The 15,965-nt window shown below is 37.0% G+C and overlaps 1 protein-coding gene across 5 annotated transcripts in view; it reads right to left on the bottom strand.

The window, feature by feature from the left end:
* Positions 1–1,562: 1,562 nt before the first annotated feature.
* Positions 1,563–15,965, bottom strand: part of zeb2b (zinc finger E-box binding homeobox 2b) — a 131,761-nt gene continuing 117,358 nt past the window's right edge. For 4 of the 5 annotated variants that reach the window (XM_078403369.1, XM_078403370.1, XM_078403371.1 and 1 more), the window contains 5 exons: positions 14,368–14,582; positions 11,358–11,466; positions 8,900–10,893; positions 5,643–5,823; positions 1,564–4,772 (listed from right to left, as the gene is read on the bottom strand). In XM_078403369.1, coding sequence (XP_078259495.1) covers positions 4,198–4,772; positions 5,643–5,823; positions 8,900–10,893; positions 11,358–11,466; positions 14,368–14,582 — 3,074 coding nt within the window. In that variant the 3' untranslated portion in view covers positions 1,564–4,197. Of the gene's footprint in view, positions 4,773–5,642; positions 5,824–8,899; positions 10,894–11,357; positions 11,467–14,367; positions 14,583–15,965 lie in introns of all 5 variants that reach the window. The other variant, XM_078403372.1, reaches the window with a different exon arrangement.

Below are 15,965 nucleotides of genomic sequence, written 5' to 3'. Positions count from 1 at the left end.
TCATGGGCTTTCTTCAGAAATGTTCACTCACACATCCGCAAAGAATCCAATCAACTCTAGAAATCTTATTCTATTTTTATCGCTTTACAAACCTTTCTACCCGCGTCCTAACAACAAACATGCTTAAGTATGAAAATAAATAAGATCTCTTTATACACGTTAGAACACAGTATGGAACAACCTCTGAATCATTTTGAAGGTGTTCATACTTTATCTGTTTGGTTACTTCCCACGGTTGGATTGGGAATTAAACTTATCTTTTTAGAGTGATCCAGAGGGGATCATTTAATGTAATATTTTATATCATTGTGAATAAAGGTGGTAACAAGAAGAAATCTGCTATTGTATTAAGGGTCAGGCAAGAGGGGAAAAAATCAATTGAACTTCTTTTTCCTCTCCTTAGAGAGATTATAATATTATTATTCTCAAGGATTCTTGTGAGCTGTTTCTTACAACTAAGAGTTATTTTAAAATCAATCAATTGTAAAAGAAATTACAGAACAGAATGAAAAAAGAACTTACATGGGAAAGGATTTAAAAGCTTCACTTTATAGTTTTATGGGCACTTTGAATGAAACATGTGTATTTTACTACTATCTTTTTTTAAAAGGCTTTTCTAGTGCTATGAATGTTCAGTGAAAATATTACCAAAATGCTCCAGGCATTCTCCAACGGACATATAATGATCTTTACTACTTTTATTCTTGCAGCCAATTATGTCCAAGCTATTTCACGATCTTTAGAGAGCGCCTTAAACAGCAGCCTTGTTTAAAATGCTGTGAAAAATTCGAAACCTGTCAGCATAGCATTCTGCAGTAAAGTATTAAGGAACACTTTATCATCCTTTAATATTGAAAAAATGACTTTTTTTAAAAAGCTAAAAATGCAGCGGGGAAACTTTTTGAATATTTACTTTGACTATTTTTCTAATATCACAAGAAATGTATCATTAACACTACATGGTCTCACATCTGATCAAGGAGAGAAGCTACCTCGGCCTCCTTACAGCAAATGGTAATGCTGAATGGGTTTTTTTAAATGCTTTAAAAATCACTAACATGGTGACTGATAAAATCGAACTCCCATTATTTGAATAAATTGTTTGGCTGTTATCGAAATCACACAAGTTGCCTTCAATGGTGCAATGCAGATTTAAATAAGACAAATTGACATGAAATTGAAACTTGTTTGTTCCTTAATCTATAAAGATGTTTTATTATTCTTTACCATCTATGCAATGATGGGGCTCTTGTATGTTTATTTTGTTATGGGGAATTTAATACTATGTGTAATCCTACAACATCCTCAATCTTTTCATTTCTGCGACTTCCCTTTAATTTAAAAGTTTTTTTTAAAAAAAGTACTAAGAAAATGAGTACAAGATTAAGAAGGATTTATTTCATGGGAAATTATCGATCCATTTATGGAAAGCTGGTATCTGTAATTTTCATAAAATGGAAAAATATAGCTGATAGTAAGAGATATTCATATTAGTAACTTATATTGTGACACACATTGTAAATGTACGTTATGAAGCATTTATGGGTTTTAAGATAAAAACATTTAAGAAAAATGAGGTTACATTTTAAATTGTAGAGTGCTAAAGTATTTTTTAACCAGCTTGCTTATGTATAAAGCTGAATAGCTGAAAAGAATTTTACAACCCCAGGCAAATCTGACAGTACCTTTTTTAATTGGATTTTGTAATGGATGTCTTTTAAAAGTCTTCCTCTCAACATGCACCAGTAAGAAATTGATGTTTTGTTTTAAGACACCAATCAATTAATTGGTATATTCCTGAGATCAACTTAAACGAGCTGTAAAAGCCATTTAAAATCAATGGTTAGGCAGTTCAAAAAAACTGCACGTCAATCACAATCACTGGTCTTTTAGTTATCATCTGATCTCCGATTTGTCTTCTTTACATGTAATGTATCTTAATTGCCTACTGGAAATTCAGACTTAAGTGTAACCAGACTCCAGTTGCACTATTACGGAGGCACAGTTTAAATCACTATTGCCCATTTCTACAGGAAACCCTACGCTCTTTATTCAAAAAGGATAGTAGTCCATTTTGTGCAGACTGTATTATCAAGTGATGAAGCTGTGTGCACAACTTTCAAAGTACTCTATCCTTAATCAAAAGCTCGATATTGATTTTCTTTCAAATTAATTCCTATTAATAATATCTAGATAAGTCTATATTTTTAAAAAGTCCCTGTTTATCCACCAACTGTGTTACATTGCTTGATGGTACTTTGCACCTTACTAGAAAAGTAGATGAAAGAAAGAATGTATCCTGAAGGTCTGGGTGCAGATCACCTTAAAAGCCCAACTCAACTAAATACAGGATACCCCAGGGAAAATATTTCCTTCATGCAATGTCAGTTTTAAATAATGTGTCCAGCACTCATTTAGTCGCTTGTTATCCTCTCAGCAGGCTTATGAAATAAATCCAACCATATAATTTTGTTTATTTTGAGATGGTGAGAGAAATATAAAAGTGGACATTGAGTGAAATAAATAGGACGACAATATAAATTTAAGTTAATAAATATTTTTTGTTAACAATGCTATGGATGAAAATGTAATTCTTTATGGTTTGAAGACAATCCTACAGTTAGGAAGGAAACATTATACATTATTATGCACATCTGTTTGCTGCAGTGATGTCCATAGAACCTTAAGCTGCACGTAACAGGTCCTAGTTTGGCTACATTTTATTCGAGCATGGTCATTTCAAAGAGAAATTACAAATTGAAAATTTAATAATACTTTTACAAAGACAATTCAGGAAAGATTTCTGTCATGGTATCATACATTGTATTTTAACAGTCCCTCTTTTTTTTTAGCTAAAAAACAGATGAAGAAAGTGGAATTTTCAGTCGAAAATACAGTGTTTTCACAAGATCGTATCAAAAGTTCTCAAATTTGGAATCCAGTAATTGGAAAACAAAATAAAATAATAAATTGAAAATTCGTATCTCACAATTCATGTTTGAAAACACAATAAATGCTCTTCTCATTACGTAAAATTTGCCCAAATGATCAACCTCATGTTCCTTTACTAAAATATATCTATATATTGAAGAACTATAATACTGTACACTACAGTATGAAATAAATAAAATTAGGAAATATAAAATGAGCAACATAAATAAATGTTATTTGACCTAAAATAAAATGAATGCAAATTGTTGCAAAGTTTGGTGTAATACTGACAAGTTAATGAACAAAAAAGTACAGAAAATTGCACAAACATATGTAAACTAAGGAACTGCTGCCTAGATTCTAATACTGACATGGGTGCTTCAAAGAACAGGGTGAGCTGTTTTAACACTGAAGCTGGTGCAAGGTAACTTTAGTTACCTTCATTTAGCACTATACAAGGATGGCACTTGCAGAACACACAGATTAAAAGGTTTGCATATAAGGCTTTTTTTTAAAATCACCTTTCAAAAGGCTTTCTCCACCATTTCTGCCTCTCTCCCTCTCTCTTTCTCTTTCTCCCTCTCTCTCTCTCTCGCAAGCACTCTCTCTCTCTTGCTCTCACTCTCTCTTGTCCTTCATAGCTGGGCCACTTTTAAGACTTCATTTTCTAAAAATATCACACGTGCATCATTTCATTATCCTTCAATGAATTCTTGGGGACCTAAAATATTGTGTGGTTGCAGTATTAGGCCTAATGGCTGGGTCAAATGACAAACAGTCCACTAAAATACTGTTGTTTACTTTTGCAGGTATGGGTAAAAGCACAGGCATTTCATTTTCAAGTTACTCTTGTGTAATAATATACATAGGTAGAAAACACAGACAATACATTTCTTTGTAAAATTTTGTGTAGTAATACAAGTCGCATTTAAATGCAATATACTCCACTATTTTGTGCTAAAAAAAACTATTGACAGAAGGATAATTTAGGCTGCTGGAACCACACATTTTTTTAGGCCCTAACACTGAACATTTTTTTTGCATAATGCAACTCTTCACAACCCAAACTTGACTAATTCGTCCTAACACTGTCTCGTTTTTTTTCTTTTTTTTTTCCTTTTTTTTGCATCTGACAGACTGCCCCATCTGTCCAACACTCAGGCTTCCAGGAAGCATCAGGCACGTGCATGTACAGCTTAACACAGCAGTGTTTCAAGCAAGTAACAATACTACTGGAAGAAGTAGAAAGCTAAAATGCAGTAGTTATTATATGCCATCTTCCACATTGTCTTCATGTTCTGATTTGGTTTCCGTTTTCTCGTCAAGTGAGCTATCGTCCATTGAGTGGTCACCATTCTCCTCTTCATCTCTTATTGTGTCCTGATCTGTATCCATGCTTTTATTTTCACTCTCTTCTTCTTCTTCATCAAATTCCTCTTCCCCATCTCGCCTGACCAGTTTCTCCTCATCCTCTTCTCCTTCTTTTTCATGCTCACGTTCACTCTCTACCTCTCTCGACATGCTTTCTCGCTCCTCCGAGTCCGAATACCCCTGAGGAGTAATGCTCTGTAAGTAGGGACGATTCATCAGTAGCTCTGCAGGTTCTAAGTGTCCCTTCTGACGGGCTTCTCGTTCAGCTGCTTCCCTTTCCTCTGCCTCCCGTTTACAATAGGAATATCTGTGGTTCATGTGTTGTGAGTAGGACCCTGAGTGTGAGAAGCGTTTGCCACACTTGTCACACTGATATGGTTTCTCACCAGAGTGCAGTCGTGAATGTTCAATAAGATGATGCTTGTGTTTAAATGCTTTCTTACAAATTTGACATTGATGTGGCCGCTTTCCTATAATAAGAAGAAACACAGGCAGGAAAACAGATTAGGATATAATGCTAAAATGTTCCAATATGATTTAACAACCTTCTAATAATTTAGATACCTTTGGCGAATCTCCAAGCACATGTCAAAGTGTCAGAAATTGTCAAGTGTCCAGAATTACTGTCAATCATAACTGTCAAAGTAACTACGGATCATTTTTTTCTGCCCTAAAGCTGAACAAGTTTTAGTAAAAGCCACTGTGAACATTCTTGAGTTATTAACAGGGAGGATTCATGTCAAAATTGGAAAAGGAATGATATTTTGTTTTCAGAAAGCAGGTGTAAGGAAAGAAAAGAAAGAGGTATATTTATAACTGTATCAAGTTATAATATACACTTCATTTTTAACCTATGTAATTGAGAGTATCTACATTGGCATTTCAGCCAACGTATGACCAGAGTTTGGAACTTGGAGCCTTGGCCAAACAAACATCTGGCTAATTCCACACCACAAATAGCACTGGAATCCATTCAACACCTTCCATAGCTGCAATAGTTGAAGCAGAATTCAAAAATAGACATAACTGCAAATTGCTGTCAGCCCGGCCCTGCAGGACAAATATGGAGGACAGACTGCTTAAGCATTACTTCAAGTCCCTCATACTTAAAGAAGTAATGTCATCCTTCTCACCCCACCCCCACGTGCAAACACAACTCATATCCATATCTCTGGAATCATATTAAATGGCCTTAAATCTCATTTTGTAAAAATAAAGCTATTGAACCACCACAGGGAATAAAAAGCAATGACTTTTATTTAGTTTTTAGAAAGGAGACAGGAAAATAAAATCCAATGGTTAATAAAGTCAAACAAAATGAAAAAAGAAAACAAGCATACCTGTGTGCTCGTATTTATGTCGCAGAAGGGAACTGCTTTTCTGGAATGTTTTGTCACACAAGTCACATGCATACATGCCACTTTCTGTCTTCTTGATCTTCTTTCGGGACAGACAAGAATCTGAATCTGTCATGTCATCCAAGCCTGACATGTAATCTGTGGTTCCATCAAGCAATTCCCCCTAAGATAACATACATTTTTATAAGAAAACCCACTGACCTCCAACACAAATAAATACCTTCTGCTGTCTCTTATGATTTCACAGCAGGAAAGTGCAATGCCATATATATTTAATTTATAAGTCTCAACTCTGAAAAGGCATTAAACCCCAGAATCAAATGAAAGAGACAGATACATGTATTAAATGCACAGTGTAAATTGTGTGTGTGTTTGTGCTTGTGTGTGTGTGTGTGTGTGTGTGTGTGTGTGTGTGTGTGTGTGTGTGTGTGTGTGTGTGTGTGTGTGTGTGTGTGTGTGTGTGTGTGTGTGTGTGTGTGCATAATATAAATTTGTCTCACTATGGAACTCTTTAACTGGAAACTGCAAAAGACAACTATCAGTTACTGATAAGATTTGCTATCCAAGTAGCCTTCTGAGTAACTGTCTTGAGACATTCTTTAATGTATTAATTCTGATGACACACTTGTAGTAGTTGAATTAAGTATATTCATCCTATGGTTATTTGTTGTGCACGTCGGGTTGATTGCATTAATCGAAACAGGGTGGACCACGTGAAGGTTGCAATCTCCCACCCTCCGTGCAAGAACAGCCCATCACCTGCACAAGTGGGGGATGACAGACAGCCCTGCTTGCGACTGTGGATATCCAGACCAGACCATCCCACATATCATGAATGACTGCTTACTGAGGCTTTTCCCTGGTGGCATCAAGGCCATTCACCCAGCAACTGATGCTGCTCTGGCCTGGATGTCTACCCTTGACCTACAACTTTAGGCTGTGCACGCCATACGCAAGAAGAAGAAGATCCTATGGTTATGATGTATTCTTAATGCAAACAGGTTGATGAGAAGTCTGTGTAATTATGGTGAAAATTACTCCTTATATGTAAAAACTGGATTTCTTTCAACAGTAACATACACGGAGATGTGCATTACTACACAACAACATTTATTTTGGCATGAGATGGAGTGCTAAAAGTAATCTAAAGTGTAAAAATGTACATGCACCTTCCTACTTTGTTAGTGCCTATTACATTTCACTGACAGAAATGTATTAATTAATACCTGAATAAGTTAAAATTAACTAACTGGTCTGGATAAATTTGCTAAATAGGACAGCTGTACTGTCAAAATTCAAAGAAAATTGAATAAATATGAATTAGGTGCTATAATATTCAGTTATAACTGTCATTATAACTTTTATATAGGGTCATATAATACCTTGTTCACACTTAAATAGCTTTCGAACACTCATTGGCTTCACTCAGCATTATTGAAAGACTAAAAATATAAAACATTCTGAGTTTTTGAATGTATTGCTCAGTACTGTGTTCTGGTTCCCACTAAAAGTAACATTTTATTTTCAGAAGCATCCTTCTATTAGAGTCGAGGCAATAAGGATTTATCAATGAGCCTGCCTTTGCAAAACTGTTGATATTTCACCACGTAATTATCGGCAAGTTTGGGATTTCCGCACATGTGCACAGGAACTGGGATGTGCCACAACTGCGATGAATTGTTTGCCACTGTTTCTCCAACTGTGCTTGAATGCTAGACATCATGGAGTTCAGTGTGACAGCCTGAAATCGCAGCAATTCCACAACATTTGTCAGCGAAACCCGCACAAAAATGACAAGCCAAATTGGATCCGATGTAGGGAGTGATTTGTCATTCATTTCAGGGACGCTAAACAGCAAAAAGTAATTGAAGTTGTATTCAGTTCATTTAGATTATTTAAATTGTTTGAGTGTTTTAAAATATCTAAGTTTTTTTCAAAAGGCATCAAGTGTTTTTAATGATTTAAAATTGCTCTTGAATGAAATATTAAGAATCATCCAGAAGTTTTATTAGGTTACAGGGGATTACACAGGGGACTTGTTTGCACTCCTGTGTGATTTCATTATGCATAAGACCATCACAGCACTTGAGCCTCGCTATGGGAGATCTGGCAGGCTTATTCTTATGGGTTGTCACTGTTCAGGTCAGCTAAGTTAAACTCGAGCATTATTTCAAATTCAGCAGGGAATGTGTCAGCTAATTGCAGTTTCCAGCCCAATATGATTTACAAGACAGTATCAATTCTAAATTGTCCTCAATGCTCAAAATATTAATTAAGCTGCATAACATAACCAATGATATATAGTGTGTGTATATATATATTACATTCAAAGTGTGAAATCAGTTCATAAGGTAATGGTAAGAAATGGTAGCACCCATTTCCATTATTAGGCATAGGTTTGGTTTATATAATAGTGATATTAAGGGGTGTTGAGGTTTTGTACTTCAAAAGATGAATTTGTTTTCAAATTACCCTAATATGGTGTGCTGTTAACAGAAAGTGGCTATTTAGCCCAAAGAGTCAAAACGTCCTGTATTTCATTAGACAATAGACAATATTTCCTCCATATCCTTAGCTGTTCATTGGCACTACCCTATATTCATTACCCCCTCATATAGGTCTATTGTCCTTTTAAATACTTCTTGCATCATTCACTTCAATCACCATCTCTGTGGTTTAGTCTCCTCATTCTTTCAACAAATAAATTTCTTCTGAATTATCTGGATTTCTCACCCACTATCCTTTCGTGATGGCCTGTAGTTTTGCACTTTATCACGAATGGAAACATTCTCCCTTAAGTCACTTTATCGATTCCTCTCATAACTTTAATTAACTCCTCTAGGTCAGCCCTCACCCTTCCTTGCTCAAGCAAAAAGAAACTCAGTCTGAAGAAGGGTCCCAACCTGAAACGTCACCTGTCCATTCCCTCCCCAAATGCTGTCTAACCCATTGAGTTCCTCCAGCACTTTGTCTTTAACCCTAAACATTCATCTTTCCTGATATATCCTTGTAAATATACATTGTTAGGCGTGGATGCACTATTACACCATTGTAAATCTTTCTTATGTTAATCATATGCTATCAATTAATTGATCCTCTTGAAGAAGTAAGTAGCAAGTAGCTGTGCTATATATAGCTAGGATTCCTTGTCAATCCATCACAACATTCAATGTATCCTTTCGGATTCCCTTTTTCATAAAAGTTTGAAAAATGTGATAGAATCAGTCGGTTGCTGTTACCTGGAACGTTTGCTTTCGTTGGTACTTTCTCCTCTGTTGCAATTCTGCAAAAGTAGCTGCGCCTGTTGCATACGTATAGGCCATGTGCGGGAGGAAGGCCATTTGATCTAACCCTGGGTACGGTCGCAGACCTGGAATACTATTCTGGACCGAAGGCAAGAAAGCAGCTGAGGGAAATGCGTTTTGTGGTGGAAGAGTTGTGTACAAAGTTTTGGCACTAAATGGATTTGTACTGTATACTGGCTTAGTGCTTTTGTCTAGGAAGTTGTTCATATTAGGTAATTCCTTCTTCAGGAAAGTCAAGTTCAAGGGCTCATCTGGATTCTCTGATGGGTAGGAAATACTGTTATGGTCAATGATAATACTATTGGCTTTATTTCTTATTTTTCCTGTGACAAAGCTTTTATGTTCATTCTTTTGTCTTGGCAAAGACAAGTCCAGTGGCTCAGCCTGAGGCTCTTCTGAAGAGAAGCTGTTTGGAGTGTATGAGCTACTATGGGAGTTCTTTGAGGAAGTAGAGGAAAGATTCAAAGGGGAAGGAGTATTGCTCCTTGAGTGGTCCATTTTATCACCAATCTGTTTAATACTGATAAACTGAGATTTACTACGCCTGAGAGGTGCATCACAATTAGTAACACTGTTATGCAGTTCTGCTATTGAAGGTGACGTTATGGAGCACATCGACTTTAATGCTACTGTTGGATGCTTAGCTGACAGACAGTCTTTAGTTATGAAAGGCTCGGTGGTAGTCAGTGCCAACTCAGCACTGGTCCGTTCCAGTGTGGGTGACCTGGAACTAGGGAATTGATAGACCTTCCTTTGCTCAAACCATTCTTTTACAAAATCCTGAGGGAGGCCAACAGCAATGGAAATTTTCAGTAGTTCTTCAGAATTTGGCTCCATATTCATGGCGTAATAAGCTTTCAATACAGACATGTGGTCCTTATAAGTATGTATGGGGTTGGGGATATTTTTTTCTGAAAGAAGGGAGGACAACATATAAGCTTGCCTTTCACCCAGCATTACTGGTTTATTGGAAATGGCTTCATGAGGCTGCAGCACAGCCTTGATTTCTTCATTCATCTTGCACATGTAGCGTTCATGCTGATGTAAGGGAATGGGACCAGGGAAAATCTCCCTGCAGAACTGGCAGGAGTAAGGAGATATGATGCTGTTGTCAAATGTCTTTTCCTCCATGCCAAGATCTAATGCAGAGCAACTCATGTTCCGTATCCTGTCCTTCTTCAAATTGTTCACTTGCCTTTGTGAGTCTGTGTTCAAACTCTGGAGACAAGCTTTGGCTTCATTCACCTTCTCTAGTGTGTAGTCAATAATACTTTTAGTGGCACCATTATGGCTGACAACCGGAAGACCAACTGATGGCATTACGGGGGAGGTAATTCCTTGCTCCTCAGCCAGGGAAGCTTGGGATTGTGGCTCTTTCACATGATAACCTTTAAGTCTTGAAATCTCGTCAGGTTTGCAGTCCATTTTTTGCCTACACACTGTATTGTCAACAATTTTGAGGACTTTTTGGACTTCACTTAAGTTACCGCTTGCTACATTTGCAAAGCTTACTACTTGTGCTTCCATGCCTACTCCAAAGTGCTGCATGGGACTTAGAACTGAACTGTTGATCGACATCGGGCTGCCAGTTCCCATTCCACCATTTGGGAAAGCACCAAATCCATGGGAAGCCATCATGGCCTTGTAGTCGTTGAAATCTAGTGGCTCTGTCTTGATTTTAAGTAGTCCTGGCTGCTCAGGAATACCAAGAGGCTTGCCGTTCTCCAGTTTGTGCCTCAACAGGGTAATTGCTGAATTGGTAGGAGAGGAGGAGGCTGAAGTAGGAGAGGAGCCCGCTTTCAGGCTGGGTCGCATCCTGCCATTGACTGAAATCAGGCCGATGCATTTCTTGCTACTGATGTGGGAGCTGTAGGACCCGGAATGAGAGAAGCGCTTCTTGCAGTTTGGACACTCGTATGGCTTTTCACCTGAAATAAATATTTTGAACCATTGAATTTTAACGTACATATCAATGCGCATCAAAAAAAGATAAGACTTCATCAAAGGTAGTGAGTTATATATACAGAAGAAGAAATTAGTTCATCCAAAATAATGACATGTTCTGGATCACCGTACTTTCTATGCTTCATAAATGCTGTTTGATATCAATCAATTTCATAAGAATAATTCAGCAGCTTTGTCTTTACGGTGTGGAGCTCGCATAACTTGGAGCACATTTCAGGAGATCAGGAGATGAGGTCGGCTGTCCCCTTAAGACTTTCTGGATAATAATTTTAATGGACAGATCCCTGCAGGGTACACTGAGCTCTCTGCTCCTGAACTCCCAGTCATTTCGCAGGTGAAACCCCACTCCAGTAACATATTTATAAAACTTTGTCTCACCATTCGAAGTATAACTTTGAACAGACAGGCTAAGAAACCCAAGGCTTACCACTATGAATTCGTAGGTGTTCCTTCAGATGGTGTTTGTATTTAAAGGCCTTGCCGCACTCTGTGCATTTGAACTTGCGATTACCAGCACCATGGGTCAGCATGTGGGGCTGCGGAAGGAAAGTATTGAAATGAGCCTTATGCACAGCTTACGAGAGATTTGTGAATGGTCACAGCTAACAGTACAGCCTGCCAATAGACCCCATTCACATACAAGCATCCCAGAGACCAGCAAGCTTCTGAATCTGTTTGTCTTTCACATAATGTTTTTTCAAAGAACTGGTAAGCAGTTCAGATCTCACATCACACATGATCAATATTTTTTTAAGATATATATGGCGATGATGGATATAACACCACCTAAAATGTCTCTCCCTACATAACTTTTTATAGTCTCATTGATATTGTAGCAGCCATAAACAGAAATGAATTTATTCTTATCTTGGGAATGTGCCTATTTAATGTGGATGTGGTATTTCAGCAATTACAGGTTAACAGTTAAAATGAATTAATATGCAACTCTTTGTGGCATTGTGTGTGTGTAAAAAAATAGTTAAAATCTCCACAGAGCTGACCTTTCTTAAACATCTGGCACAAAACACAATATGAATATTAACTGGCAACAAATGAAATTGATGACAGCGGATACTCAAGGTAGGAGGTCAGCTTTCTAAACTAGCAAGATACAAAAGCTTTGCAAAGGAACAGGACCGAACAGTGTGACAACTGCTGGGGTGTGCTGACTCTTCCCACATTCCTGGTGAGACAGATGGTGTTGGACAGGACACAGGGAGGTTTGTTCAAACAGCAGCAACCTTCAAAGATCAAGCAAACCCTGGCCTGCAGAGCGCCAGTGTGGGGCTGGTGCTCATATGTTGCTGAGCTGCATAAACAAACAGCAACAGCTGCTTTGTCTCCCCTCAATCCTTAGAGAACTGATGCAAACTTTAGTTGCGCCTCTGATAATATGAAACAATCATTTGTAATTACTATGTGGGAGTACCGCGATTAAATTATGGGATTTTTTTTTCAATGTTGAAGCTAAACACAAATAAATAAAATTTAAAAACAATGGCAATGGAAAAAAAGAAACAACACGAGACACACACTGGGAAAAAAAATAAGCCAGCCAAATACACTGAAAATAGTGTGAATCTGGCATGAAAACATAGGCATATACTTTCGAGAATGGGGATATTATTATTCTTTTTTCTTCAGTATTCTTAATCCTTCAGATAAAAGAAGGAAAGGTTTCGTATTCAATTACACCTATGCTAAACAAAAATAATTTTAGTAAAGCCCTTGCAGAATATTAAAGTGGCTTTATATTGATGGGGAACTGTCAACTACAGCTGCACTGTACTCTCAGCATTAGTGGCATTCTTTAATATAACTGATCCAACCTCCAGTGATTTGACACCATCGACAATTTACATTATGCTAAATTCTGCAAGTAGCAACTGAGCTCCCAGTTAAGCAAAATAAAAGTCCAGCTTCCCTCATCTGAAGCACTGGAAACCATGGATCTCCGCTGCAGATTCAGTGCAGCAGCTAAAATACAATAAAATAAGGGAATGCGGCACACAAAGCTTGAGTGTGTCGGTTTGAGTGATGCTTGCTGAATCCTATTTTATTGTGTTCAAGTGCCATCAGTAAAAATGAGAACATCGTTATTCTGTAGGCGTGAATTATTTTCCCGACAAAGGGCATCTATAATATTTGAACCTTCAAAAGGAAAGTATAAACCAGGTTCAAAATATTGCACTCAACCTTTATAACAATGCTGAGATAAAATGAACATTGTGTTTTTTTTAAATAACGCACATTCTCTGATTTCCGAAAACAGTTTAAAACCAATTTTTAATGCAGGATGCCCTGCACTAAAAGGTGAAAAGGATTTTTTTAATATAATAAAGTGACAGTGACAGGAAGTGGTATATTAAAAAATACAAATGAAATCAGCGTATCACTACAAAGCAAAACAATAAAACGATGTTTGAAGTTACCAATGGAATGTTTTTTTTCCGCTATGCAATAGATAATTATCTCATCTTACAAAGTTACAAAGCTGTCAAGTGCAAAGGTAAATATTTGAATGAAGTCATTCTCTTTAAAATGGCAACAATGGAATAAATACAGTTTTACACTACTATTTACAATATACGGTATTTCACATCTCCCAAGAGGAACCAGAGGAAGTTACACAGCATAACACAAATGGTTTAGTAATATTTAATCCAGCAAAGTATTCCACTGAGAACATGCGAGTGCATGCCAAAAAATGGAGAAACAGTTTTGTGTGAACTTAACTTTTCCACCCTCTGCGATATAGTCTAAATCAGCAATTACAATCATAAAATCAAGTCTCTTTGAAGAAATGACTTTTTTTTAAGGGGGGGGGGGGGAGGAGATGATTTGGGGATGAAACACATCTATAGAAACTACACCATCAGAAAGTAGTTTAAAAATGGAAATCTTTGTGTATTTGCTTAATGAAACTTAATCCATCGTGGAAGGAAGTTGTAAGTAATTATTAAAATAAGAAACAAGTATGACAGGCAGAATACTGTATGTGAATGATCAGCAGAGGTGGTAACATTCTTTTACAAAAATAGTTACTTTGAGCTACTGTTATTAGCCGGACTGGAGGCCACACAGGCATGAATCGTCCAAATTGATTAAAGGGTACGAGCACAGCGGTATTATTACGATGAAACACCAATTTAATGAGATTTTGAAAATGAAGGTAAAACCCCAAACTTAAGCTAAACTTAAACAGAGTTCAAGTGCTGATAATGTTTCTAAATTGGATATTAAAATGCTCATTCAGTCGTGAGTACATGATATTAAATCATCCTGGAAAAGACCATCAAAAAACCATTTAAACCTAAATTAGAGCTATTACCATTAAAGATTTGCATCTTCAAAATGCCATAAAAAATTAATAGCCAATGGCAATTAAAATGATATTTATCCTCCAAGGGTTACCCATACCCATCGATGAGCCCCACCTGATCTCTCCCTGGCTTGTGCGTGGCCATATGTCGTTCAAGCTGGGTGCGGTAGGCAAATGTGTAGTTGCACAGAGGGCAGGCAAAGTTGTCTTCATTCTTTTCATGTCGATATTTAATGTGCTCCTTCAATGACGTCAAGCGCTTGTAGCCCCGGTCACAGTATGGACAGGTCAGCAGTTGGGCAAAAGCATCTGGAGTTCCAGGTGGCAGGTCTGCAGCCAGGGAGGGGAAAGGGAGAGCACAGGCCAAGAGGTCAGCAATCAATGGCAATTAATGGGATAACTGCTTGGATGATATGACAGGAATCGCTGCAATCTGCTGCTTCAAGTGCCATCATTACAGTGGCCTCTGCACACTTCGATTCCCCACGCACATCCAGGCCAAGCTCATATATGTCATTTCATACCGTGTTTGCAACCCCAAACAAAAATTTGATCTACTTTTCAAAAAGTACTTTTTTTTTCATTGACACATTTACAAAATAGCTCTGCGGCATTATCTAATATTTCAGTAATTTTATGTGCAAAAAGGATAATTTATGCCACAATAATATAAGCATTTAAAATATTAATGTTATATGCTGTAATCAAAGAAATCAAAACTCTGTCAATTGTACTTACACTCTTGTTTTAGGAACTTTTAAATATTTTTAAATATTATGTAAATGTTACTGAGGATACTAGTCTATTGACCTTTCCCTTCACGAAATATGTTAAACAGTGTTCTTATGCAAGATAATCATTGTTTAAAAGAGAGTCAATCACTTCCTGCATTTGACACACAGAAATTTCCAAGGACTTAGTTTGCTCCATACTCTTTAAAGGGACATGAAAATAATAAGAAAGTGTGTCACAGCTGTGAATATTTTGCATGAAGAAAAAGTGGCAGCATGCGGAATTCAACTAAGAAGGAACCAAGTTGAAAGATAAAACTGGAATATGCTGAACCTTGTAAGAAAGTAAGATATATTAAAATAGCAAACACAGTCCACATTTAAAGAGGCACAGATTGCTGTTTAAAAATGTGACAAATATAGGGATCATAAAAATAGTCAAGATTTTTTCAATCTGAATAACATAATTTTAAAGAATATGTTTTTTTTAAAGTCACTATCATTTAATGGTCAATTATATCACATTTTAGTGCATTTATGTTTACTGCTCTCAAGTTTGAACTATAGATTTCATTACTGTACAAGGGCCACACTTCAAACATTAAGGCTAAGCGGGGCAAAGGTGTAGGAAATGTGAGGTAAGTAGAGGTGATTAAGAATTCAAATGACAAGTTAGGGCCATAACAAGAGTCATGAGAATGGGTGACAGTTCGCTCAGTAAAATCAGTCATGCCTTTTTCCCCATCTGCTGGTTGAAACTGGACCACTTGCACATGAGGCCAGCAGTGCTTTTAAAATGTTCACAGCTGTGCTCTGGTTGTGTATAATTGAGGTGCATTTTTACAGTCTGCATGTGATCTTCAGAAGCATTATAAAGCACAGTTTAGAGTTTGTCCTGCCTATTCCCAATTTAGTATATTCCTCTGATGGCAGAGTACATAAAATGTAATTATTATCAAGAAAATAATTAAACCATTATGCT

The sequence above is a fragment of the Rhinoraja longicauda genome, chromosome 8 (assembly GCF_053455715.1).
Source record: "Rhinoraja longicauda isolate Sanriku21f chromosome 8, sRhiLon1.1, whole genome shotgun sequence".
Lineage (NCBI taxonomy): Eukaryota > Metazoa > Chordata > Chondrichthyes > Rajiformes > Arhynchobatidae > Rhinoraja > Rhinoraja longicauda.
The sequence above is the reverse complement of the archived record's forward strand: the minus strand, read 5'-3'. Positions and strand labels throughout refer to the sequence as shown.